At 39.3% G+C, this 26,891-nt stretch overlaps 1 protein-coding gene across 1 annotated transcript in view; it reads right to left on the bottom strand.

Moving 5' to 3' along the window:
- ca16b (carbonic anhydrase XVI b) overlaps positions 1-26,891 on the bottom strand; it is a 108,827-nt gene that overhangs the window by 59,359 nt on the left and 22,577 nt on the right. The window contains exon 2 of the mRNA XM_073468820.1: positions 24,271-24,375. Within this exon, the coding sequence (XP_073324921.1) occupies positions 24,271-24,375 (105 nt within the window). The remainder of the gene's footprint in view (positions 1-24,270; positions 24,376-26,891) is intronic.

Genomic DNA, 26,891 nt, shown 5'->3' with positions numbered 1-26,891 from the left:
CACATTGATAATGCATGCATGCTGATGTTTAACAGGTATACTGTCATCTAATATTTATTATGCACATTGTAAGGAGCATTTATTGTACATTTGGAAACCATGCCTGGCTCCTATACTCAGAGCAGTACCATGGCATCACAATGCTCGGACTTCATTCTGTCACAACATGAGCATATTCCAGTCCTATCTACTGTAAACTGCTAGGCCAGAGCTGTGCTTGCACAAAACAAACCAACAGGCTCTGTCCCTTCCTCGAGCATGACTTCGTTCCACTGTCTCTGTGTCCTACAGATCTCTTTACATGCCTCCTGGCAGCTCTGTGACCTAATGGCTGCGATGTGATGAAGAAAAGGGAGAGAGCTCAGAGCACAGCTGAATTGACTGTGAGAAGAAGAGAGCTACTAAACGATGCCGACTGTGAGCATTTAAACAATAAAGATACGGTCTCACAACTGCAGGAATTATAACAAGCAACCGGGAATGGATATGATTTGCAAATTCAGTCACTAAGCCACAGTTTCAGAACTCCTTGGATGCACTAATACCTACAGTGAGGCTCAGTCTACAGTCTTAACAGCATGCAACTACAAAGTGAGGAAAATCATCCTGGCAAAATTGGGGCAGCCAATTTTGGTGACTGACTGTTCCCGAGTCTAAATGAGGTCACACTGCCAAATCTACAAAATGCTACACCAGAGTAAAATGTGTGACTAAACAAGAGATCAACCAAGGACAGGGTCGTTCTTCGCTATCATTACTGCGCAGTTCAACAAGTGATATGCATTTTTATGAACAAAAACTGTTAGTGAGAAGTTTCAACATACCCACAGAAGTCTTACTGAGACAAACAGTGGAAGCTTTCAGGGAAATGAGAGGAGGTTTATATGAGTGAATCATCATTTGCAACAATTGTCCTTCTATCTGTGTGCGTGTGAGTATGATTTTATATTAATAGGGAACTGTTCTTTCAAAAGGAGTTTCTTGTCACATTCCTTTATGGCTGGTCTGCGTAAGACGCCTCAATTATCAGTGAACCATTAAGGTAAAAACCATAATGCCCTCAGTGGGCGTCAGAAGGCTTCAAAGACAAGTGAGGGAATATGCAATGAAAAACAGTGAATAATTTCTGCCCAGGAATTATAAAACGAGAAAATAATTGCAGAGTCGGCTTCAGTGCTTTTAAAGGGTTTTTCCTCAACATTGTTCAACATCCTCTTCTCAGGCGAGATCTAAAGGAAAAGGTACTCGATATATCAGTGCAGTTTGCAAGAATGAAAAAAGGTATCCAGGGTCACCATGGGAGACATAGAGGGTGATGCATGAGTGACTCTTCAGTTACACTTCACCAAATTAAAAGGTGCATTTATTTGACCTTGTCAGTTCTGTCACGAACAAAGAGATAGAAGAAGTAAGCACACCAGAAATAATCTCTTTGTATTCCATCTTTATTGTAGAGACACTGGGACAAAAATAAGAGAGTTAAGAGTCTGAGAAACTTCTCAAAAATGACAAAAGTTGGTTCAGCTGAGAGTGACAGTAGAAAATTCAGCCCCAACAAGTACATTTTAGTCATAGGGCCACAAAATGATCATTTTCTCAGCATAAAATCTGCAAGTCAGTGACAATACTGGCAATGTAGATCACCTTTTACATGTTGGAACCATGTTGGAGTAAGCAAAAATACCAAATAATTCATGGCTTCAAGTTCTCACAAGTGAGAACTGTCTGCTTTTCCCAGTCTAATATTTAAATCAATTAAACGTTTTGGGGACTTTTCGACTGTTGGTTGACAAAACAAGAAATTTGTGTTATATTACTATTGATTATGGTATTGTTCACTACCAAACAATCAACCAGGAACACAATCAGCAGATTAATCAATAATGACAATAATCATTAGTTGCATACAATTAATTGGGATCAGGAGTAAAAGAGACTAAGCAGGATTATTAATGACAAGTCTTGCATGAAACAAATAGCAGCATAAATACCCTCTACTAATCTAAAAATTGTTATTAGTAATTAAATTAAAAATGTTGTTACTAAAAGATTAGATTTAAGTATAGTTTGGCTGTTTTTCAAGGTGCGGACAAATTCAGCTATTGAGTTGTTCTCATTCACAAAACATGTAACAAGTAATTTAACAAAATGCACGACTCCCACTTTTTCTCGCTGAAGATGACGTGTTTTTATAGCTTTATTTAATTAATTTATTCAAGATTTTAATTCGAAAAAAACAAACAAACAAACCTTGAATTAGCACCTTGCAGTTGCATGCCTCCATGCAGCAGTTAAGTTGCTGTTCTTGAGGCATGGGGTTGAATAATGGCAAAAGCTTTTTTGAAGACCATTATGATGTCACAGTGAAGTTAACCTTTGGCCCTTTGGGTATAAAACTCAAGTTGTTGAGTAATGGTCAAAAATGTGTTCTGTGAGGCCACAGTGACCTTTGACCACCAAAATCTAATCAGTTCATCCTCCAGTCCAAGTGAACAGTTTTGTGCCAAATAAGAAGAAATCCTCTGAAAGCATTCTTATGACATATCACGTTCACAAGAATGGGACGTATAGACGGACAACCCAAAAACATAATTCTTCACGCCTATCATGGACGCATTGAAAAAAATTTAATATGCTTATTTATAGGCCACATTAATTTACAGATCTTATCCTTTTATCTGTGTCCAATCAATCTCCCTCGTTTGTAGACTCTGGTAGACAATGCCGTTTCATTTGATGCATTTGATAAATACAAGCCCTGCTATTGTAACTTTCTATCATTCCATTCAGGGCCACTACTGTATCAGCCTCCTTTAAGTTACAGCAGCCACCAACTGTGACAGGTGATTAAAGGTCTGGCTGCTCTCAGAGATAGCTGGCACAGGGTTCAGATAAGATAACTACTTCCACTCCAAATGTAATGCCAAAGCCAAAATGACAGAGAAAGCAAACAAGATCCAATGAATCATCAGATCCAATGGATCATCAATAATCCTCCGCTATCTCAACCATCAAAATGAAACTCTGCAAGAATCATTTTGAAGTTGCACTCTCTTCTGCTGATGCTGCGGGTCACTTACTGACCCAAGTTACATAAGTTCAAATGGTTATTTTATATAACAGGGAGCCAGTTACTTTAGATGTGGGTGATGACTGATATGATCAGACGCAAGTTTTGTTAAATGATTCTGAACTCATGAGCCGGATATCTGGGCCTTAGACTCCTTCTAGGGGTTGTCTGAAGTGGTACTTCACTGAAATATTAATCTTGCTTTATTACTCTGGACGATCTGCATTCATCTATTATCTCCTGCAACTATAGCCCGAGCCACCACTATGCTTCTAGCAGACTCATCCAAAAGCTGTACTATGCTGCTGTCTGCCTGCCATGGAGGTTGTAGGCCAAATTAATTTCTTGTACGGTGACAATCTTCAAGCACAAACACTCTTTCCCCTACATTAGATACAGTGTTTTGGACTGAACTCAACTTTTCTCAAAAGCTTTACTCTCTCCACAAAATAGCCTTTTCAGACAAGCTCCCCTGACTGAAACAAAAAGGGATCAGATACAGTGGTCATCTCAACAGAGGCGATAGAGCAAACGAGAATCACAAAAATAATCTTTTCTACTTCTAGCTGTTTCTTTCAAGCATTTCATAACAATCTAATGACCAATTAGCAGAACTGGAGCCACATTTTCTGAGGAGAGAAGTGGAGGTTAAACGTCTTATCTCCAGAGAAGTTAATAATCACAACCTCGAATGTGATGAGGCCATAATGTGCAGTTATGGTGGGAAGAGGCTCAGTGAAAGCCTGTTCATGGAGAACACTTCCCGGAGTGAGACAGAGGTTTAAAAACATGGGTTTCACCATTATTACCCTGACATACTGTGCACTACCATGTTTCCTATTGTAATTAACAAAAAACAGCAATGCAGAAGAAAGTATTAATGCTGAAGCCTTGGAAATGCTGTATGTGTCTCCATGACAACTTAAATCATTACTTCAAGAGAACAAAAGATGACAAAGAGGAGATACAACTCAGAGGGATAGGTACTTTGTATTCTGCTTTCTTGTAGAGTACCATTATGTTCCTGTGATATGCTAGACGAGCTGACACTAACTGACAGGCACCAGCGGGCACACAACCACCACCAGACACCAGAATATCTTCTCTATTTTTTAATTTTTTTTTACACCGTGAAGTGAGCAGCTTCTGGGTTGCCAGTCTGCAGCGAGAAGATAATGTGGTGTGTGACTCAAGTTAAACAATCTAATCTGGAGACGTCGCCTGTCTGTCAAACCAAAAGAGAAGTTTATGTCGATTTTATTTGGTTTCTTTGAGGGTTGATGAAATTACAGAAGTGTCCTGAAAGGAAATGATGAAAAAACGGGAGCATGCCTGCAAAGAGGACTTCAAATATGGTCGACACCTGAGACAAATAGAGACTTTACTGGCATGGTAAATAAATCTCACTAATTGAAAAGCAAGTACTGACTTTATCAGAGTAGTTCAGTAAGAAGATTTGAGGTTATTTATTTAAAGATTAATATTGTGTTCTCATTACAGCCTGTAATGGTTTGGTTTATTGCATACAAAATTATGTCATCCTGTTCTGTATACCTGCAAATGTCCTGAACCCAGTGAAAAACAGGCCCAATAGGTATCACACAAGAATAAAAAAAAATTTGAAGTCAACAGTAAAAATATCTACCTATGAAATAAAACCACTGAATGTAATATTACAGCCACTGAAGAGTATGAAAAAATTTCTCCAAGATGTTACAATTTCATTACAACATAGAACCAAAATTTGGCTGCAAGAAAGTGAAAACTACTGCAGATATGAATTTTTGAAAATGGCAGATTCTTTGTTTGGGTAAAAAATGATTAAGCAACAACTATTTAAAGGGTCTCTTGGGTTTTCGGGACAAATTTCAACCCAATCCAGTAAAAAATAAGCGGTTACTGAGGTTTCAAATACACATACAATGAATCACAAAAATGCTGAAATTTAGCTCTGATGGCCAATCGTCAAAAATTCATAACTTAACAGTATTCGGAGTACAGCTATAGTATAGGATTTTTGAGGGTCCCGTTTTACTGTAACATTCATTTTTGAAGAACATCTGTGACAAAAACTGGGAGGCCCTAGGTAAATTGGTTACACATTTGAGTTACACATTTGTGTGCTCAAGCTTGGAATGGACTTGTAACAATGACTATAAGGTTTATCAGTTTGATGCTATTATAATAAGATCAGTGGAAATTGTAGCCTATTTTTCACATAATCACCTGAAAGTAAAGAGACAGAAGGTAATTGGACATAATAAAATAAACTTGAATTAAGACATAATATTTTCAGATTTGGCTGCTGATTCTGCTTTCTATCACTGCCAGAAATCTACAACCTGTAGACATTAGCAGACACTTGATATCCTCCTCCGTGCTGCTCTGCCAGACCTGTACTACAGCCATCTTCACTTGTGGCTTTTTGCCATCAGCAAGTGAAATGCAAGCCCATTTGGACTGAGGTCAAATGACTCGGCCAGTCAAGAGCACTCTGCTGTTTGCCTATTAAAAACTGGTTGTGGGTAAGTTCATTTAGGACCATTGTTCTACTCCACTGTCCTTAAAGAGCCCCTCCACACATGAATTAGGCATACATAAAAAATTCTCTAATATGTCGGACATGTTTTTTGGAGGAAAGAAGTATAATTACCATATTAAAATCCTTGACACTGATTCCTTCTCCCTCATTAAAAGTTCCAGAATATATGAATATGCAAATATTTTCATTTCACAAGTTTAACTGCTGGACACAAGTTGCCTCCTACTCCACTCTAAAGTCCAGTCTCACACTTCTGCTGCAAAGTGGACCACAATTGGCTTCCAACTACACTCAAAAATATAAACGCAACACTTCTGTTTATGCCCCTATTTTTCACAAGCTGAAGCATCAATTTGTTAGTGAGCACTTTTCCTTTGCTAAGATAATCCATCCACATGACATGTGTGGCATATCAGGATGCTAATTAAACAGCATGATCAGTGCATGGGTGTGCCTCGGACTGGTCATCATTAAATGTCACTCTAAAATTAGAGTGGAATGATATAAACACTTAATTCACAGACAACAGCTCCGGTGGTAATTCCAGCAGTCAACATGCACTCTCAAAACACGGAAATCTGTGGCATCGTGTCTTAAAGTAAAAAACAAACGTGTTGCATTTATATTTTATTTGTGTGTAGAAAATTGACACTTAAAGCAATGTGTGTTAAATACAGCCTCTAGTGTCAACATCTGCACATGCATCATTCTACACAGTGAAACTTAAACATTTAACTGTAGGAACAAGAGGAAAAATATTTTCTTTTTTTTGGAGTGGTGGATTATTTATAGAAGGGATGACCAAATCCTACACTGTTCTTCCAACATGAACACCCTCAAAGCTGAAAAGTCAGTGCCTAAAGCTGATAGCATTCAACAGCAGTTTATCCATCACTGGTAAATGATTAGCGTCGCCTCTAAACCTATATAAAAATCCCCCCAAATGCATTAAACTAACGATCTCTACTTAAAGTGGTCAGTGTCAGGGACGAGGATTATAAATTGAACATTCCCAGTCTTTGCAACAGTTTAGCAGTTTGTTATTGGTTATTGATTGTTTGAAAGCACAGCTGGCAGCAACAAAGGCTCTGCTACCAATTTATAACAATTAAGTTCAGCAAAGATGTAGAAATGAGACACAGAAACGAACAGCTCAAAGGTCAGCCACTTGTCTTTATCTTTATTTAACGTCAATTCGCTGTCAATTTGTCCCTTTTCTGACATTAATTTGCTCCAAGCTTGACTTTTCCTGTCATAATTGTTATATTGGGATAGACCCATCAGATGCTCCAGTAAACTTGAAACTGTAGTATTGAGGTTCAATGTTTAGAAGACAACTCTCCCAAACTCTTCTCACTCCTACGCAAGCGATGGTTCATTTCCCTTTGAAAATGAATGTCGGGCTCATCATTTGCTTTTGGTGTGTTGTAAACAGGGACGTAAATCGCAATGATGTCAAAATTTTCAGCACATGGTCATCAAACATCTTGCAGAAACTCAAATATATTTCAGCTTGTCTATTTAACTTTAAAATGAGATTTTCAGATGAGTTTGGTAACTGGTTGGTAAGGAAAAGAAGTGCTGATGATGGTCATGAAGCTGAGTTTGATGTGATAAAACCAAGGAGGCAGCCATTTTTTCTCCTATATGTGAAATTTGAAAAATTCCCGGCAGAAATTATTTGATTTCATTCTAGTAGATTCCTTAATACTTCATGTTATCATACATTCTCGTGCCAGCTGACTCACTAAATCTCTTCCGGTGGCGCTAAATAAGACTCACCATTTTTGGCACCGTTGCTGGAAAAAGTCCTAGGGCAAACACTGGATAGTAACTGTTGGATTTTAAAAGCAATGTGCTGGAGAAAACGGCCAAAATTATGAAAAACATATCAGTGACCTAATACGGTCTGACTGCACTTTAGATTTTAATCAAATTTAAGCTAGTTCCGATTTCTGATTACATAATGGTTTCTTTGAGGCGTTATCTTAAACCAGACATGTTTCATTATGCAATTAACTGTGTGACCTCATACCCTTCACTCCACCCAGCCATTCAAGATCCGGGCTTCACTTCCAGCCCATGTCTACAGGAGAGGGTGGAGGAAAAGACAAACAATCCATCTGTCTCTCCGCATATACAATGTGTCTCAGTCGATTGCTTTAAAAGACAAAGGGCTCACAATATTTGCCTGCTGACTTCAAATCCTTAGATATACTGTGCGTTTCCCAGTTGACTATTTGTTTCACTCGAATTTGAATTTAATATGTTGACTGCCCTTTACAAATCTGTACTGGCAAGCAATAACTGTTTCTATTTTAAACACATTTATGTATCAAGCATTGCCAAGAGATCAAATATTGAGTAGTTGGTTAGGCGCCTATATGAGGCCTTTGGGAGAACTGTGCATTCAAAAGCAAAATCATTTGCAGAATCATTGGTATCAGTGAAGTGCTTTTTACAAAACTAGCGATACTTAAAAAGTCTAAACATGCTCACTCTGAGTATGTCAGTGTACTAAACCATCCATCCATTGATTTCAGGTGGTCTTGCTGAGTTCTGAGAAGTAGGCATCTGATAAGAATGGCGCCAGTGCTGTCTCCGAGCCTGAGCTCAATCTTTAATCAGGGTTCATTGTGTTCCGCACAGCAGCCCCGAACACATAAAAGCAGGTAGAGGAAGTGGTAAATCATACAAGCATTGGGGTCTAATTGGCCACCAGAATGAGCTCCAGCCAAAATATTGTTTTCCCTTGGCGCTATCTGCTTCCATCTCGTGGACTTTCATAGAAACTGTGGCTTCCTGTTCTTGGGTGTTGGCCACTGCCTAAGTACAACATCCCCTAGTCTGTAAAAATAATCTCCAGGACCTTGTGTAAAGAAAAAGAGGGACAGAAATACATTCTCTCCCATGAGGAAGAGCTTCCCCTACAATTCAAAAACTTTAGCAGCTTCCTCTTCAATATGGCAAGCAGCCAACATGCCGACAAATGTTTCTGAAGCTTCACTTCTGAAGGGATCACTGGATGGTCAGCACACAATACAATACATGTAACATTTCTGCCAAATGTATTAAGTAGTAACTACTACTACTACTACTACTTCAAGACAAAATCATAGACTCTAACAATGCATCACTTGCAAGTCTCTATTCTTGAATGGGTTCTGCAAAAAATAGCGTATACATCGTTCTAAAGTAAAATGAGATGGGTGCAGTTTGTGGGCCGTCACTCTCTACATGTCCCTGTTTGTTCTGCCTCACAGCACAGCTGCTGTTCTGCGACAGGCGAGGCAGGTGATTGGAGAAGAAGCAGCAGGTGGACAGCCCGCTCTGTCAGATCAAACAGCTGTAGACTGTGGTATCTTTCTGCACGCATGTCCACAAAATAATTAGCTTACCTCCGATATCCACCTTTCAAAGCAAAGAAAAACGGGTGTGACCTGAATGATTAGAGTCCACTGTATGAGTGCTCAGTGCATGACAGCCCAATGTAAACACATTTATCTTGTTAATTCCACTTTTGATATATGGTTTGTTAAGCTAAAAAACACAGCTATGCGCACAGCTATAGCAGTATGCTGATTAACTCATTCTCAAAATATATATTTTGTGTGTATATGTATATATATATATATATATATATATATATATATATATATATATATATATATATATGTATATATATATATCTGCTTGTTCTGCTTGTTGAGCTGTTGACTTAAAGTGTTCTCAACTCATTTGCTTACATAAAAACCAAGGTCAGTTATCAGCAGCCCATTTTATTTTTCTGCATGAGAATATTTCAGGCTTTAAGAGCGCCACGTGTTTATGTCCTTCACTGAATAATGCAGAATTATGATGTTTTTTTCTATTCTGTTTGGTTGTTTAGTGAATAGTAACATGATGCAAGTGTTGAGTGTTGACAATAAATTGATTTATGATTCAAATTATTCACTTGTTTTTATTTAATGTGATTTAAATTCAGTTTCATCGTGTTGTAAAAGCTGCCAATGTAAACAGTTAAATTAAACTTTAATCAAGAGGTGACACAAACTGATCAGGCAGCCTTTGTTGGCGCCAATTCTCTGAAGCCGACCCGGTGCATCAGGGCTCTGAGTTGTGGATTAAATCCGAACAATGTTTGAATAGAGAGTGCTAGATAATTTGAGCATTTGTTATAACAATGGCAGTATTTTAAGTAGACAAATTTGTTCATTATTTGTGTGCATTCACTGTGTCAAATGGTGACCTCCATACAAACAAGCTCAACCATCTCCAAAGCACAAGAAGCTGAAACAAAGATTCATTAGTGTAATCAAATGATCAAACTGTAGAAGTAAAAAACTGACCAGTAATTGCATCTGGGCCAAAAATAAGCAGCCTAAATATAACATACCTTCTGGAGATGATGCACTGGATGATGCAATTAAAAATTTGTTGCATCACATGATAACTTTGATTAGTAAAAACTAGGCTGTTCCTGAATTAATTTAATTCTGTTTGCGAAAAACACCAAGGGTAAGAAATAATTCTTGACAAGTAGTTGGCTTAACAAAAATTATGGCCGAATGTTTTAAACAGGTGTTTCTGTAACCTGCACCCATTTTCACGATTCTGTAACGGTTGTTTCAGTAGCAGCTTCTCCAGCAAACTTTACTGTCTAACAAACTGTTCCTCTACAGAGATCTTTATTTAGGTCCGGCTCAAATATTTGATGCATGAGATGTTTTATAAACACACTTCCCTCTAATTTGCTTCATTTAGCTTCAGTTTACAAACCATATGTTTGTCCTGCTAATGACTACGTTTAGGAGAGATGGTTTTGCATAAATTAAGTAAGAAAAAAAAAAAAGCAGATAAATAAAAGCCCTTTCCTTTAAACTTCACAGTTGCGCATTTAAAAGTTGTTTTTCCACACAGTATAAAGCGAAGTAAATGTTTTCTCTCGGGGTTCACCCTCTCTGTGTATCGCTGCAAATTGACATCAATCCAATACTGCATCAGCGTAAGGAAACCTCTTGTTAATTGTAAACAGTAGAGAGAGGTGAGCACTCTGTGGAGCGGAACACACACCTCTTCTGTAGAGCCACAAAGTGAAACGCTGATTAGTGACGCTACATTACTCCGCTTTGTCCAAGGGCAACTGTTTCATATCAGCTAACTGTCGGAAGTACAGACGCTAACCTCGGCACTCATAAATGTCCTGCAGCTGGTCATGTGATGGACGTTTCCATATCAGAAATGGCCACTGTATTCAAATTAAAGTCAATATTATATTAAGGAATAATCAGAGAGTATTTCAGTCATTATTCAAATTAGAGGACTCTTACAATCGAGATGGAGCACGGAGGCTGAAGTGTGTGAGGACATGTGCACAATATGCATTTATGTTGGAAATGTTTGTTCAGAGGAAGCAGCACATGATGTGGTTCTCTCAATGGAATAAATCAGAGCCGTGCATGCTTAGACTGTGCACCAACATGCACACACGTGCCCACACATGCCCACACACACACGAAATATAACAGAATCCATCTCCAATTTGACACATCACTATTTCCATCTACTCCTATTGTTACACTCCTTTTCAGTGAGTACCTTATCTCACTCTAAGCCATCACCTCTTTGTGAACTGTCATACCTTTATATTCCATTTATGCAGCTTCATCCATTAGTTTAATTATCTCTTCTTTGGCTCTCGGAACTTCCACTAAGCTAGGACTTACGCACCTGACTATTAGGAAGGGCACAGCGTTACCACTTTCTCTACTCGCTGGCGGGAGTGCAGAGCTTTAACAAGGACAATGCTGGCTCGTCAGTCTAAATCATTTTAGTCCAATTGGGTATTAAGGGAAACAGGGTCTCTATATGGTGTTCCCTTTGTCTTGTGACAGTTTTAAGTACACATTTGGTTAAAGTAGAGTTAGGTACATCAATCATTTTAATGACAGTAGAATGCATATCTAGCTAAAATAGCCTCATGGTGCAAAACTCACTTTTAAAAGACTGACATCATATATGTGTTATGTCTCACGGCACCTTCTTCAACTATATTCATATAAAATGATGAACTAGACTGCTTTAGTCTTACAGCTTTGCAAGCCTTGCATATTGACATCTGCTAATTAACACTAAACACAAAGTACAGCTGAGGCTGATGTGTATTGTATTAGTTTTGCAGGTGTTTGCTCATAAACCAAATATTGTGCAAGTCAAAATTTTGACCTGATGGTAATGCTAGATGAAAACTTAAAGATTACAGTTTATCTTGGGGTAGCATGAATGTCTACACCAAATCTCATGGTGTGAGACATTTCCCTTAAAACCACAAATATGAATGTCATGGGGGCTTTAGAGGAAAAGTAAAAAGTGATCACAAACGTCATGAGGGTACATCCTCTAGGTAGCGTGATTGTCTGTACGATGTATCCATCAAGTAGATGTTTAGATATATTACAAGTGAAAACCTTAACCTGCTAATGATAATACAGGGAAAACCAAAGGATCACCAAAAGTGAATAGGATTTATCCTCTGGGAACCATTTTTGTACAAGGTTGTGTGCCAATCCATCCAGTAGATGTGTAGATACTTTACAGGTTAAATATTTGACCTGTTAATGGCAGTACAGGATAAGCCAAGGGATCATCAAAGTAGTTAGGATACATCCTCTGGGAACCGTGATTGTACAAGATGTTGTGCCAATCCATCAAATAGACGTGTGGATATTTTTTAGGTTCAAACTTTGACCGGCTTATGGTAAAAAATGCGGGGGTGCACCAAAGTCGATAGGATTCATCCTCTGGGCACCATCGACATCTGTACAAAAGGTTCATGACAATCCATCCAAAAGAAATTTCAGTCTGGACCAAAGGGGCGGAACGACAGACAGTCAGACATTGCAATGCCTGAAGCCACACAGCTAGCGTGGCTGAAAATGCCAAACACATCTCAAAGATTACTGAACCAATTGTGTCACCAGTCTCCTACAAAGCAGCTGGCCATCAGATAGGGAGGGGAGAGGGAGCGACGGTAGATGCCTGCTAGAGGGCCGTTGTCTCTTTGACTAAGGGATGGCAGGAGGATGAGACTGCGGGTCTTGACTATGGGTCACAGCAGTGATAAAACCAGGACGGGCATGAAGAGACAGGCAGGCTGCTGTCTCCCAAGGGACAGAGGTTTTGAGACACACAGAAGCCTCTCACTTACCTGCCTGTCATGGCATCAGGATGACCCCCACAGCATGAGGTCACCACTAAGCAGACTATTAGCCAGAGTCAGAAGGCAGAGGTGAAATATCTCCACCCACACAGTGAACCTTCAGATGACATGTTATCTGGTGTTTTGTTTCGCCTGCTTGTACATCTTGTTTTGCGAGAGCTGCTATTTTAGGCAATACCAATTTTATACTGTCAAAACTGCAGAATGGCTCAATAATCCTCCCCTAAACACTCATGATATGAAAGCTTATATCCCTTGAAAATGTCTAAAATGTGACATAGTAGAAACAGATATACCATACAATGCATTCAGCATGTCTTCTGTACAATGTGTGGACACAACTTGTATCTAAAATTGGTCGTTATTTAGAATATCAGATACAGATTGCAAATGAAGTCAGGGGGAAGGAAGACAAGACTTTCAACCCAAAGTGGAGATCAGCTCTGCGAATCACATGTACACAAGCTGTCTGGGAATGATACAGAGATCCACGGACTGTAGTCCTGACATAGAAATTATTGAAGATTTATGAGCTGTTCTATTTCTGTTCGTCGAAACAGAAATACAAAAATGCGCACACTCACACACTAGGAAAGAGATTCACTCTCAAAGGAAAGATGTAAAAATAACAATTAAACGATGCTTTCTCTAGAAGTACTACTACAAGTAGCTGCAGCAGCTGCAGTGGCAATATTTTCACTTACTGACAAGTTTGGATTGATTTGTTTATCAGTAAGAGGCATTTAAATATTTATGCAAAGCAAGGCACAAACATGAACCCACTTAACAGAGTGAAAACCTCGTCTTAGTCCTAATAATGTCGCGAGTTAACCACCACTTTCATATGCAGCCGTTTCTTGAGGAGATAATAATACAGTGCAACGGTTGCGTATAGCCAAAGTTTAGATGATGGTTATTGTATAAGAAAGGTCATAGAGTCTCCACAGTTAATAGGTGCCTTCCTGTTTGTTGCATGAACTCTCTGAAGAGATCACAGCTGAACACAACGAGGTCCAAGCCAATCCCAGCCATTAGTGTGAGATACGTTGGTAACAGACTGAAACAGACAGCCAGAGGCCACCTTAACATAACCTTCTTGGCAGAGGTGGGCATCATCTCCAGCCAAATTCCTATCTGTAACTTTTGCAGCTGTGCACTTTGACCTGAACTAAACAAGCAAGCATTTATTTATTCCGGCAGATGATGATAAATTGGCCTTGTGGAGAGGCCTCTCTCTGCACAGTTACACCCTTATGTCTGCAACTTATTCCTGTGGTTTCACAGTCATCTTTTGCTTGTTTTTTTACAGCTTGAGAGTGGGAGATTGTGTGCATATGTGGGTACATGTGCCAGCCTGTACACAGAGGCAAGAGAAAGGAAGAAATTAAAACAGAGACAGAGGAACTGTGCAAGTTCTTTATTCGTGAGTACCCCCAAAACCGCTAATTAGGCCACAAATCACAAGATAGCACATGACCACATCCCCAGATGAGTGTTGAGCTAAGCACAGCAAGCGGCCATTTTAAATCCAGCCTTAATCCAGTCTGTGTCTCACCCTCCTCACTACCCCCAAAGCATCCACACGCAAACCCCTGCTCAGAAGGGAGATGTGGCCAGCGTTTGGAAAGATAGATGAGGAGGGAAATTAAGGGATATAAGGGAGGAGGATGCTGACACAGAGGACGAGAACATTAATCCCAAAGGAGAGGTGAATTCTGTTCAAGATCACTTACATCTATTTTATAATTAAAGTTTGTGTGGGCAGGTCTGCACTTGCTATGGACATAAAAATACATAAAAAGTTTGCTCTTAAAAAGTACAAATTCCCACTTCCCCTCCACAGACTCTTTTTGTTGCACCTTTCCTCCTACAGACACATGCACTGAGAAATCAGCTTACTTAAATGGCAAGTAGATGAAATGAAAATATATGCTTGGTGGTGCTGCTGAAGCAGCTAATGACGTGAAATAGCAGAGGCAGTGGTATGCACATGGATGACTGACAAAGTGGCCCTTTGCCCTCTAGCTTCAAAGTTTCCCTCTGCTGCTGTGATGGGCTAAAAACCTATTTTGAAACAGAAAATGACAGGGAAATGGCTGAAACTGGACACATTAGCACACTCACCAAATGTTCTAACATGATGATTATATTTGCTCAACTCAATCACAGTCCATTTATAAATCCTGCCTACTGATGCTGAATGAAGAGTCTCATTTTCAGTTTTAAAAGCAGAAGATACCGACAGAAAATCAGAGAAGGTATTTGCTTAGTGCACAAAAGGTTTGGACGATCACGCATTTTATAAAGCAGGGAACAGCTTCCACCCCAATAATTTCATGATACATCTACATTATTTATTACCCCTTGCAGGTATATGAGCTCCCACTTAAATGAGTAATGAGACTCAACAAGACAAAGAATGACAGGGCTGAGTGATCTTCCCTCTGCCTGCTACTCTGAGAATATGAAAACCTAAATTAACATAAATGTCTTTGGGTTTGCAGAGAAATAATGGTGCAGGTTGTTTCGGATTTTATGGCAGCATTGAGGGGGCGATGTGAAGAGTTTTTAACTTTCACCATACTTTAAGCTATCCAGCAGTAAGTGTGACAAATAACCGGATTTTATAGACCGAATATTCATGCAATTACGAAAAATCTAATCAGCATATTTTGATTACAGATTGTTTTAAACCAAACCATATCCCCCACCCACGCAGGCACCATTAGCTCAGAGAATAACACAGTACATTAAAAAAAGGCTTGAACCACTCTGAGCTATTGCCCTCTCTGAGCTCAGCTCACCCCCACAGAAGCTATTACTCTTATATGTTGCCGTTGTTCTGCAAGCTAAGCAGGGACAACAATGGCTACATGTTTACACAGCCAGTGTTCTTATAATTTAGAATCTAGACAGGAATCAATAGTTAGCAGTGTAATTCAGTAAACTAGAGATAGCAGCACGGGATAAACAATATAACAAGCCTGGGAACTTCAGTTATCTAGAAGTGATGCAGTGCTTAAAGCCATAAATCGTGCCTCGCAGCTCTAAGTGCAATCTTATGCGAACGTACCTCGCGGCATTTCAACATGTAACTGCCAATCAATCATTGTTTTGTAATTCAAGCGAGGCATTGCACGTCTTCCAACATTTTTGCCATTATGCCACTATTACGGCCCTGCACCCTACAGTTAGCTCCTCACCTCTGGGGGGGATATGTACTCATTACGAGGTAAGTCATCATGATTATGTGTTTAAAAATTTGCTGAGCTGCTAGCTAGCTCATTCCAGCTCATCAGCATAACCACATTAGAGAGAAAACCTGTGGGCTGGCAATCTCACACTTCCGCAATATTGCAATCCCAGCAGGCCGAGCATGTCCACATCCATTATGTTGGAGCTGAGCCACCAACTAGGCCTAATACGCTGCCACAAGGCACACCAACACCATGTGACACCTGAAATTAAATTAATTAGGTTTGCACAACAAACCTGTCGGTCTAATACATCAATCTGTCCTTAACAGAGGAATAGAAAATTTGGCAGTATTTATCATTGTTGTTGTGCACTGGGCCCTCCCTTTATGCATCCTGGCGGCACAGGCCCGGATACTGTTCTCTGAGCATGCTAATGTGACAATACTAACAATCAACTCCAACAAAAACTCACTGATTTAGCCCAGGGCGTGGGAATCCCTAATTTATTTCCATGCTTAATATATTTACCTCGTCTAGAGAAAGGAAACAGATTGTCAGAAGCAGTGGGAAGTAAGATGATTTGGAGCTCAATTCTGCTAAATTGGTTGCTGCCAGTGTGATACATCATGGAGAATTAAGATGCCTCTCCCCCAGCACAGAACTTCGGCAGCCATATTGGCACATCTGTCAAGGGCCCACCCCTGACAGAGACAAATGGACCAATTCTGGCACACGAAGGCTGATCCAAACTGCTAGCAATAACCAAGATGAATAATGAGTCAGCTTGGGCCCCGGCAAAATTCATTTTTAATAATTAGTGTTCCTGCACCTCTCATTTTCTCTGAAAATGAGTGCAGGTACAACTACAGGTTGATACGACACATCAGCGAGACTGGAGGAATATAGATGATGTTGTGTTAAGCTTCCATCATCACAGAGAATGGCTGTGACTACAAATGCTAGAGTGTAAGACAGATGAATCTCGCTCTGTTCTCCCAGGAGGAGGAAATTAATCAAGTCTAGAAAGCACTGTGGCAACGGGAGGCGGTAAAGGAATGTTGCAGGATGAGTACAACAAAGTTCAGAAGATCCTAGGGGTTGGACTCTACTGTAAAATAACACTGCTCATACTCTCAGAATGAAGGAAAAAAGGAGGACATTCCTACATATGCAACACAAACCAAAGTCCTGTCACGTAGCGTTGCGTCAGCTGACACCTGTGGCACATACTAATGCACCATACAGACAGAAGTAGTCAGGGTACAGTAGCCTTGGGCCAATCAGGGGCATTGAGTATGATAAAATTGCTGCTTTTCTGGACGGCTGCCATGTGTCAACTGGCAACGATATCTGTTACTATGCTGCCGGCATGCAGGCTTACATGGAAAACAAGGCATGCAGGTGTTTTAACACTTGTCATTCCCTCTCTGTGTGTTGCCTTCAAAACCTGGAATCAGGAGAGGAGTTGCTCTAACTCGTCGATTTAAAATGGCTCAAGGGTAAATGGCTGCATTTATATAGCGCTGTCACCCAATTTGCCTCTCGTTCACCCGTTCACACACCGATGGCACTAAGCTACCATGCGAGGTGCTGGCTAGGACTGCACAATTAATCGAAATATCATCAAAATCGCATGAGGTAAGAAATGGAGTGGTGTTGTGATGTATTGCTGCAGTGGTGCCCTGGCCTACAAATGTTTGTTTGGTACAGACCCCAACAAACGTCCATTCATCGTGATTTTAATGGTTTTAAAACGAAAATTATGGCCCACTCTACTTCCTGAGCCACCGCCTACTCTTTTAGCTTTAGTAAACATTTAATGAAGTAGTATTTGCAATGCTTTGTGAATTAACTCTTGTGTTTAGGGATAGGCAATTTGATTTTGATTCAGAGGGCTACGATGTCATTATAAAACATTTTATCAATGCATCAAAATGTTGAGGTTTCAATAGTATCTTATGAGTATTATTGACACGTCAATATTTCATTTTCAAATACCATGATGATCGCCAGTAATAGTATACTGCAACACCCCCAGTCTTTCCAAACATACATGTTTTCCAGTATGTGGAGAACAAGATTTGCAGGCCAGGGCATCTCTGCAGTACTACAGTAATGTATAATAATGCTGTTCACACATTTTACCTTTATCAAACCATGGCAGCTTCCTGAGATTTTGTCAATATTTCAATTAATAGTGCAGTCCTATGTAATTTGTTTCCAAGCGGCGACTTTGGCAACACTACACCATTCTGTAGCCACTAATAAAAAATGTATTTGTTTTATACAAAATGACTATTGATGTAATTTGGAGTGACACTCCCTTTAGCGAACGAGACAACATATTACTTCAAAGGCTTTACTAGATTTTGGAGGTTGGGGGGGGTCAGAGGCTGACCTTTACCAACTAGTGGACTGGAATCAGGTAGTGAAGCAAGAATCAATGCAAGGTTTGGTCGCTTGAAAAGATGAGATTTTATATGAATGGATTGTGGTTGGTGTGCACAGTGATCAAATGATAGATCTCCTAAATGAATATGAAGATTACTTTAAATGAAATACACTGCATCCACCTTCTGAGATTCATAATATTTACAGTCACTTTGTTTGGAAAATAACAGGACATATTGTTTAGATGATGGTAATGTCATTCAACTGCATGATCATTGGAAATTAAATTCAACTGTGATTTCCAGCTGCCATTCCAAGTATTTCATTCTGGCAGAAATTTGATTTTAACAATTGCTTTCAAGTGTTCATTTGGACAACCAAAATTGTGTATCGTGATTCATGATACAAAACAAATCCCACAATGACTTTAATATCTGTTATTTGATTGTCTCAAAACAATCAGGGGAGAAACATCATTATTTACAATAAATCAGATTTCATCAGTGGGAGCTTGGCGAGATCTCTGGAGCATCTTGGAAAAATTGCCTCAGTCCTTCTCGCCAGGAAAACATACGTTAGGGCTGATATTTTCATCTTCATCCCTGAGGAGAATGTCCCTGGATCCCTGTATAGAATTTTCCATACTCTGTCCTCCATAGATACCCTCTGTAAGGCCTTATAGTCAGAGAGCTTTGCTTTAAAGTCAAGTGCTTCTCGTACATGGTCTACCGGGAGCAATCCTCCTCTCGATTCATTACCTCCAGGAGGCAGAGCTCCTTCTGTCGGGCACCATGACAACATGGCATTGCTCTTTTACCTCCAGCCTTTATAGGGGGGTGTCAAGCTGCAAGAGACAAAGTGCTCTGCCTTCACAAGCACGTAGTCCGACCAGGTTATATGAATCATACAGTTTAACATGTCAAAACCAACTAACCAGTCTGAGAGACATGGTCACATTTTGAAATCAAGCTCTCGTTGTCAAAACTCTCGTCGTGTGGTGTATTTGCTCAAACAACTGCCTGTCTTTAATAAAGATTTCTATTAATGCGGTCAATCAAACAACTGCATGATGAGTGCATGATTGACGTGTTTATCTTAAAAGCTGGGAAATAATCAATGCTGCTCTTAGCTGCATATTTTTTTATTTTTAACAGAAATTAAGAAAATAATGTGAAAGATCTGAAGCAGTGGAGAAACAAAAGAGGAAGTAACAGCAAGTGTGTGTGGCAGTAGAATCAGGGTTAATTCAAAGCCAAAACAAACAGCCCTGGCAATCAAGAAGAGTGAGTTACCTAATCTTGTTTTGTATCCTCTAAAGTACTAATTAAGTTGGATCAACATAGCAATTGATTGAAAATGACACTTCATTCACTTCATTATGTGAGACATGAGTGGAAAGATTGCTAATGATCACCGGCAACCCCGGCGATGTGGAATAAAACAGTCAGGCTGAGGGGAAATATAATCCACACGTATCAGACAATCGCAGGCTCTTTCAGTGGCTACAACAGCTCGTCAGGGTGGCTTCCATCCAGACATCCATGACTGCTGGATGAAAACAGACAGCAGGAGCTCGATCTGTGCAGAGCTTGGAGTAAGTTACAAATGTGCAAAATCACTGGGATGTGGCGCCTTAATAGCTATATTATTCATTTGTGGAGGTAGACCATCATCATCTTCTTAACGATCTGGGCGACAGTAGCATGTGCTCTTGACTGCATTTTTTTAGCTTCCCCCGACCAAGCACAGTTATCTTTTTTTCTAACTCAAATCATAAATTCTCCCAGTGAGCACAGCAAGAACATGAATCTTTCATTAGACCTAATTGCTTCATGTCAGTCTGGAATGACATGCGATTTAACTCAGGGGCTTGATGAAACATAATGTTCTGAAAATAAAAATCAACTGTAGAGTAGAGGACTATCTTCGAGGGCGTTAATCTATATTTCTCTAAATCTAATGCCATTATTTCTTTGCACAGTTTTTCCTTCTTTTTTTCTTCTCAATCTACACACTGTTCGAGGGGATCGAGCGTAATGCCTCTGCAAATGCACATTAAGGTACTCCAACTGTTGTGCTGTAATTAAACTAGAACAATAAATCAACAAGAGTGCAATCAAAAGCAAACTACCGCCTATATTGGCCAAAAACATTACAACTACCAGAGAAACTAACAGGGAAGAAGTGAAAACCTGCAGAGATATAAAAAGGGGGAAATGATGCATAGCCCTGTTCCTGTGGGAGTCTTATAGGGAGTATGATATCATCCCTCTTATGAAAAATGCCTCCACACACACACGCACACACACATGCACGCACGCAGAGCTTGCCTTAAATAACTTTTAATCAAATTTCAGGGTGTAGGTTTCGAGGCTACTTACATCGAGGTTCATATCCAAAGCACACAGGAAGGTGACGTGTCATGGGATGATAAGAGCTCTCATTACACTGTGTGCCTCGCTCCTCAATGCATTGGACCAATGTGTAAAATACTATTCTTATCATGAAAACTTTGGAATATATTTTGATACTGATGACATTGATATGTACTTGATGATTCTTTTTCATTAACACCTGTTTAAAACAATACAATAGCCGCTTTTGATAGCTATTTAAAAAAAAGAGAGCAGATCTACAATCAGATTTTTAACCCAAGGCTGCCCAAATATTAACATTATTACCTCCACCAAGGAGGTTATGTTTTAGCATGTGTTTGTTGGTTGGTTGGTTGGTTTGTCAGCAGGAATACACAAAAACCACTGAACGGATTTCCACAAAATTTGGATGGAGGATGGGTGTTAGCGCAGAAAAGACCCCATTAACTTCTGGTGCAGATCCAGACAAAGGGGCGGATTCAATATTGACAGAATCCTGGTCAATTTTGATATTCATTTATTTGTATTAATTTCTCAGGGAATAATGCAGGGGGAAAATCTGGCATATGTAGGTGGCTAGTATCTATGAGTGAGAACAATCCTATGAGGATTTAAGTAAAATCCAGATCTGGTGGATTTAAATGTTTTATTTGATATTGGATTAGGCTTGATTGATTCATCAGGAACTGGTATTGAAGTCAAGGTATCAGTACTTGAATTTAAACATTTTTTCACAATACCCAGCCCTACAGTTATGTTGGTATGCGTTCTGTGACTGTTTCTGTCTCAGCACTGTGTGCAGGTTGTTAATATTTAAAAAAGAAAAAGAATCTAATTTTGTGTTCCTCGTAAATCTTTTACTTTCTGCTGTAGTATCGAAAGAGGTCACAAGTATCCTTTTTAATGCCAGTATTCTATCGAAGTTTACACTTCTGGTAACGTGACAATCTTATTATATGACCTAAACTAAGAAATCAATGTGTCGAATGTTTATACTTTTCCGTGGATATTAAAACATATCCAGCACAATTAAACTTTTACAACTGAAAAAATTAAGGATTAAAGAGGTTGTTACTCAACTATATTGGCTTCTGCTCCACTTCATCAGACTCACTGTGTTCCACATTCTTCAGACTGCAGGATACACAGTGAGGAGTATGGAAAGGATGTGTGAAACAATGGATGACGTGCTCACCTATATATTATGTACTCTACATGTGTCTAGCTCAAGGAGCTGAAGTCTATTTTTCAACAGTACCTGTTAGCTTCAGGCTAACCCTACTGTGTACGTTTCTTTTACACTCACTTGCACAGAGCAAATGCCCTTAATAACCATTTAGCTGCTAAGGCACGCTTGTCTGTCCCCCATTCACAGCCTTAGCCACTAATTACCTTTCCAAAGCAATGGACATTTCTGTGTTCCCTCAATGCTTCCCTTTTTCTCAGTACAATCAGCCAGCTGCCTTCACTGGTAGGAATTAGTGCTCTGCATGAGACTGAAACCAATGTCCAGAATCAACCCATCAGCGAGTTCACTGACCCGATGTTTGTTAATTTTTTTGTCCACTTGCCCTGTACAATTTTTTTTTTTTTTTTAAACAGTAAGTGATCCTATCTTCTCCCAGTTAGCAGCATGCCTCTTGTTAAGTATTCCTGCCCACACAAATAAGACATACAGTATGTGCCATTCTGAAAAATTTGTGCAAAATGAAAGTGAGAAAAAAAAAATGAATTCAAGCCTGATGTATATGCATACATACATCTTTTTCTCACAACAGCAGTGCCAAAGACAAAATATTCCATCAGTAAAATAATTCTCAGAGCTTCGATTTACTCCAAGCAGAGGAGCGGCGTTAGTTATTTGCTCAGTGATGTTTTTGGACCCTGGAACCTGTAAATATAATTTTACTGACTGGTCCTCACTCTCTCAGCTCTTCCAATGAGGTGCCCTCCATCAGAGCACATAACCCCCATTTCCCACCGGAGCTGCTCGATGGCAAACCAAAGGCTATGTTTGCACTGGGGTGTGAATGTGTGTAGATAGGTGAATGTGAAGCAGTGCTGTGAAAGAACATTGATGTGTGCTTATCAGAACTCAGCCAAATAATACATCTCACCTGCCCAAACATTTTTAAAAAAAGCATCACAGTATCAAACATAAAGGAATTAATAACGCAGAAGGAGCGTTTTTCTCATCATCAATATTTAAAGGTGCAATACGTAAGAAGGTGTAGGGGAACTAGTATATGACCAGAGTAACTGCTAGCTGGAGCTGCCATTAGCTTGTTAGCTTAGTTAGTTGCGCAGCTAGTCCAATTACCAGGGGAGTCTTGATGCTTACGCTGCTACCACAGGAGCTTCGGGCCGCCAGGAGAAAGAGGGCCTGGGGCTAGCTGTTTCACAGGCTAACTTCATAAGATATCTCTAAAACATAGTAGTACATAGATGTCTTTGACATAATGTCAAATGCGTTATTTCTTCATATTCTGTTGATAACGAGTTTAAAACTAAATTCTTACATTTAACTTATGAGTGAAACTAGTTTACTACATGAATACTGCAAAATATTACATGTTGGTTAGAGTACTAAAGTGTATCTAAAAATTATCATTTCTGTACAAACTCGAAAGACAAGATGCCTCTCAGTTTAAAAAAAAACAAACTGTTGACATATGTATTAATCTGACTTGCCAAATTTGTTTTTGCACACTTCACAAAAAAACAAGTTTTAAAAAGCTTAGAACTCAGCTACTGCCCCCTTCACGACTTCAGTGAACAGAGTTTGCTCATCAATTTGCCACTTTCACTTGAAAAACACACCCTGACTGTACAGTCCCAATACACACATGCAAACACATACTACTCTGAGAATATTTACAAGCATGAAAGTGCACATAATGAATCATCCATTAAAGCGTGCGTCTGAAAGTTCACTGTGGGCTGCCACATCCGTCCATCTCTCCAGTTTTGTTAAGGTAGATGGCTGAGAGATTAGAGGCCTGAAGTCCCAGCAGCACTTAATTTGACATTAAAAGCATGCATATTAATAACAGGGGCAGGAATTACAGAAAAACTGAAGTAGCTAGGCCTACTATATTTCTGATAGTGTATTTCAATACCCATGGAAGTCTGCTTTTGCAATTTCAATCCTTGTGCATGTACGCCTGAACCAAACCTGACAATAAATAAATTTTAATTGAGTCGACTTATCATTTGTGGTTAATCGCAGCTGTCTAAAACATAATCTGATCATCAGTTATTAAGAAAAATGAAAACGTACACTGCAGGTATACTCTTCTATTAAACTAATTCAGCCCTTCTGGCTACTGCAGTGAGGAGGGAATAGAGGTTACTGGGAAAATGGTAGACAGAAAGAGGAAAATGATATAGGCAAGAGGTAGCAGGGGTGAGTGAGTCAAAGAAATACATTTCCCCTCCTACTGAGAGCTCCGGCTGGTGCACAAATGAGAGCTCACCTGAATAGGACCAATAGGGGTCACCGGCTGCCCTCCTCTCCCTCATTACGCCTGCGCTCCCATGGTGCCCGTCTAACGCATGGTGAGGTTGGCCACCCGATACAACTGTGGGAGGCAGAGACAGAGGTGAGAAAATCCACAGGGGGAAAGAACAGTTTCATTTACATGCTGAACAAATGAACAAATATGGCAACTTATTCAACAGTCTATTAAAAATGTCTGAGAAAATGTACGCAAGATTTCGGCAACATACTGAGAGATTTATAAAAGGATTTTTTTTTTTTTTAAATGTTTTGTTTAAAAAATACAAAGTCCAGTCATCTAGAGATTCAGCTTATGTTTTGTAGAATTCATGTCTATCAACAGTTTTTAGTGCAGATGAAGAAGGGAGTGTATCATCATGCAGGTCAGGCATGAAGGAGTGGAGTGATGGATGGGTGTCTAATGTGTCCAACTCTGACTCTGCAGACTGGGGATTATCTCATGTCTCCTCAGGCTGGGTAATATCTCAATATTATTTTTATCAGCTACCAAAATGAGCTCCTTTATAAAAGGTGAATATATATATATATATATGTATATATATATATATATATGTATATATATATATATATATATATATATATATATATATATATATATATATATATATATATATATATATATATATATATATATATAAAATTTTCACATTAATTTGCCTTGTTGTGTATATTGATTATGTTAAAATACTGCTATGGTTGTCATGTGCAGATTATTCACGAATCAATAAAAGCAAGGCACCGCATTGAAAATTTAAACACACAGTCATGGAACAGAATCCTGTTTTTTTCAGAATCATTCAAGATGTATAGTCGGTTTTGCAAATGGGTTGTAAATTCAACACTTACATAAATATAATTAAAAAATATACACAGTGTATGTATATATATATATATATCAGATATAGTGTAAGTATTAAAGTACCTACAATAGAAGCATTCAGTCAAATTGCCTCAAATCTTTTCCCTAATTGCAGCTGTTGAAGCTCCTCTCTCAGAGGACTGATTGCCTTGCCCATACATATACAAAGATTTATCAAAATGCCTACTTTTTCCCATCCATTCTATTCACAAAACTGTCATTTGCAAAACATGTCTGTACACATGAGAACGCAAACATTTTTCCAAACGCTCAAACAAGGATGCCAGGCCAGTAAGTGGCGATAAAGTCCATGTCAAGGATTCTTCAAACACCAGAGACAAATATAACCAAACTGAGCTTATACTTTAATTTTTATTTATTTATTTAAATAAAATGATCCAAAATCACAGAAATCCACTCATTTAAGTTGTTGTCGTGTAATGAGACCAAGCAGTACTAACAAAGAACTTACATTAGTGTGAATAAAGTATAAACAAACCATGTATGTAACCAATAGTCTGCCATTGTTGTCGTAGCTGTATGCTCATAACAGAAAATAATAAAGTGCATGCATGAATTGAGGTGATGATGTTATTGTTTGCCAAATGTGTTTTTCATGTCCACACATAATCGAGGGATTTGCAAAATCTGCAATTCAGAGTGCAATTTGAGAGTGCCCAAACACTTTTGCGTGTCAAGGAGAGGCCAAACACAGAGGAAAACAATCTAAAATATCTGTTTACATGTGGACAAAGTCTGAAAAATAACAAGAAAAACTTTTCCAAGTATCTCTACCATCCTGGCAATTCTGACAAATATTTTGGTTTGCTGAGCTGATTTAGTGGAAAAAGAAGCCAGAGCAACAGAGGTGACTGTGTGTACCAACAAAAAAATTTCTTGCTTTCAGCCCGGGTGCCATCATTTGACACAATGCCTTAATGGGTGGTAATGATCATCACCATCAGGGATCTGTTCAAAACAAGAGGAGCTTTTCCTTCAGCCCGTATGATGCTTCTAGGCCTCCCACAGCTACAATCAATCAAATTCTTTACAGCAGCAGCTGGCCTGAGAAAGAAAAAAACTAAATAGAGTGGACAGTCAATGTGTTTACAACAATGCCACAACAGCTTTCCTGCTAAGCCCCTATGTGAAAACTTAATTTAGTAAAAAGCAGACAGCCTATGTCTCCCTAGCAGGAGTGTAGACAATCAGCCCCCATGTCTTCTAGGCACAAATGTCTCTTTAGCTTCTTGGGGCAAATTGCCCGATAGAAATCAAACATTGTCAACAGAATTACAGCGAACGCTAAAGGCACAAATTGTCCTTAAGCACACACACACTGTAAAGCATGTGTAGTCCCAGCCTTGCAATAATCAAACTCATTGGGGAAAATATGCCCTCATAATGGATGCAGACTGTGCCTGTAGAGGAGAAAATGTCTGGCTGAAGCCATTGTCAATCAGGTGCATGAGCAAAAACAAGAGAGTTTTGTGTTGCTGCAAGCAGTCGAAACCCACTGTGGCATTCAAAACCAGGAGATGTATTGGCTAATATTGGTTCCCTGTCGCTGGAAGGATGCAAACAATTGGGTACGCAGATTGTTTCTGTGTAAAAGGGAATGGCAGGAAAAACTAAAACAAAAGCAGAGATGACAATCTGCCAGACTCGGAATGAGGGCAGAAAGCACCGCTCCTTGCTGCAATACAGTTTCTGAATCC

The sequence above is a fragment of the Pagrus major genome, chromosome 6, assembly GCF_040436345.1.
Source record: "Pagrus major chromosome 6, Pma_NU_1.0".
NCBI classification, from domain to species: domain Eukaryota; kingdom Metazoa; phylum Chordata; class Actinopteri; order Spariformes; family Sparidae; genus Pagrus; species Pagrus major.
Note: the sequence above shows the minus strand (reverse complement) of the source record. Positions and strands in the feature narration are given on the sequence as shown.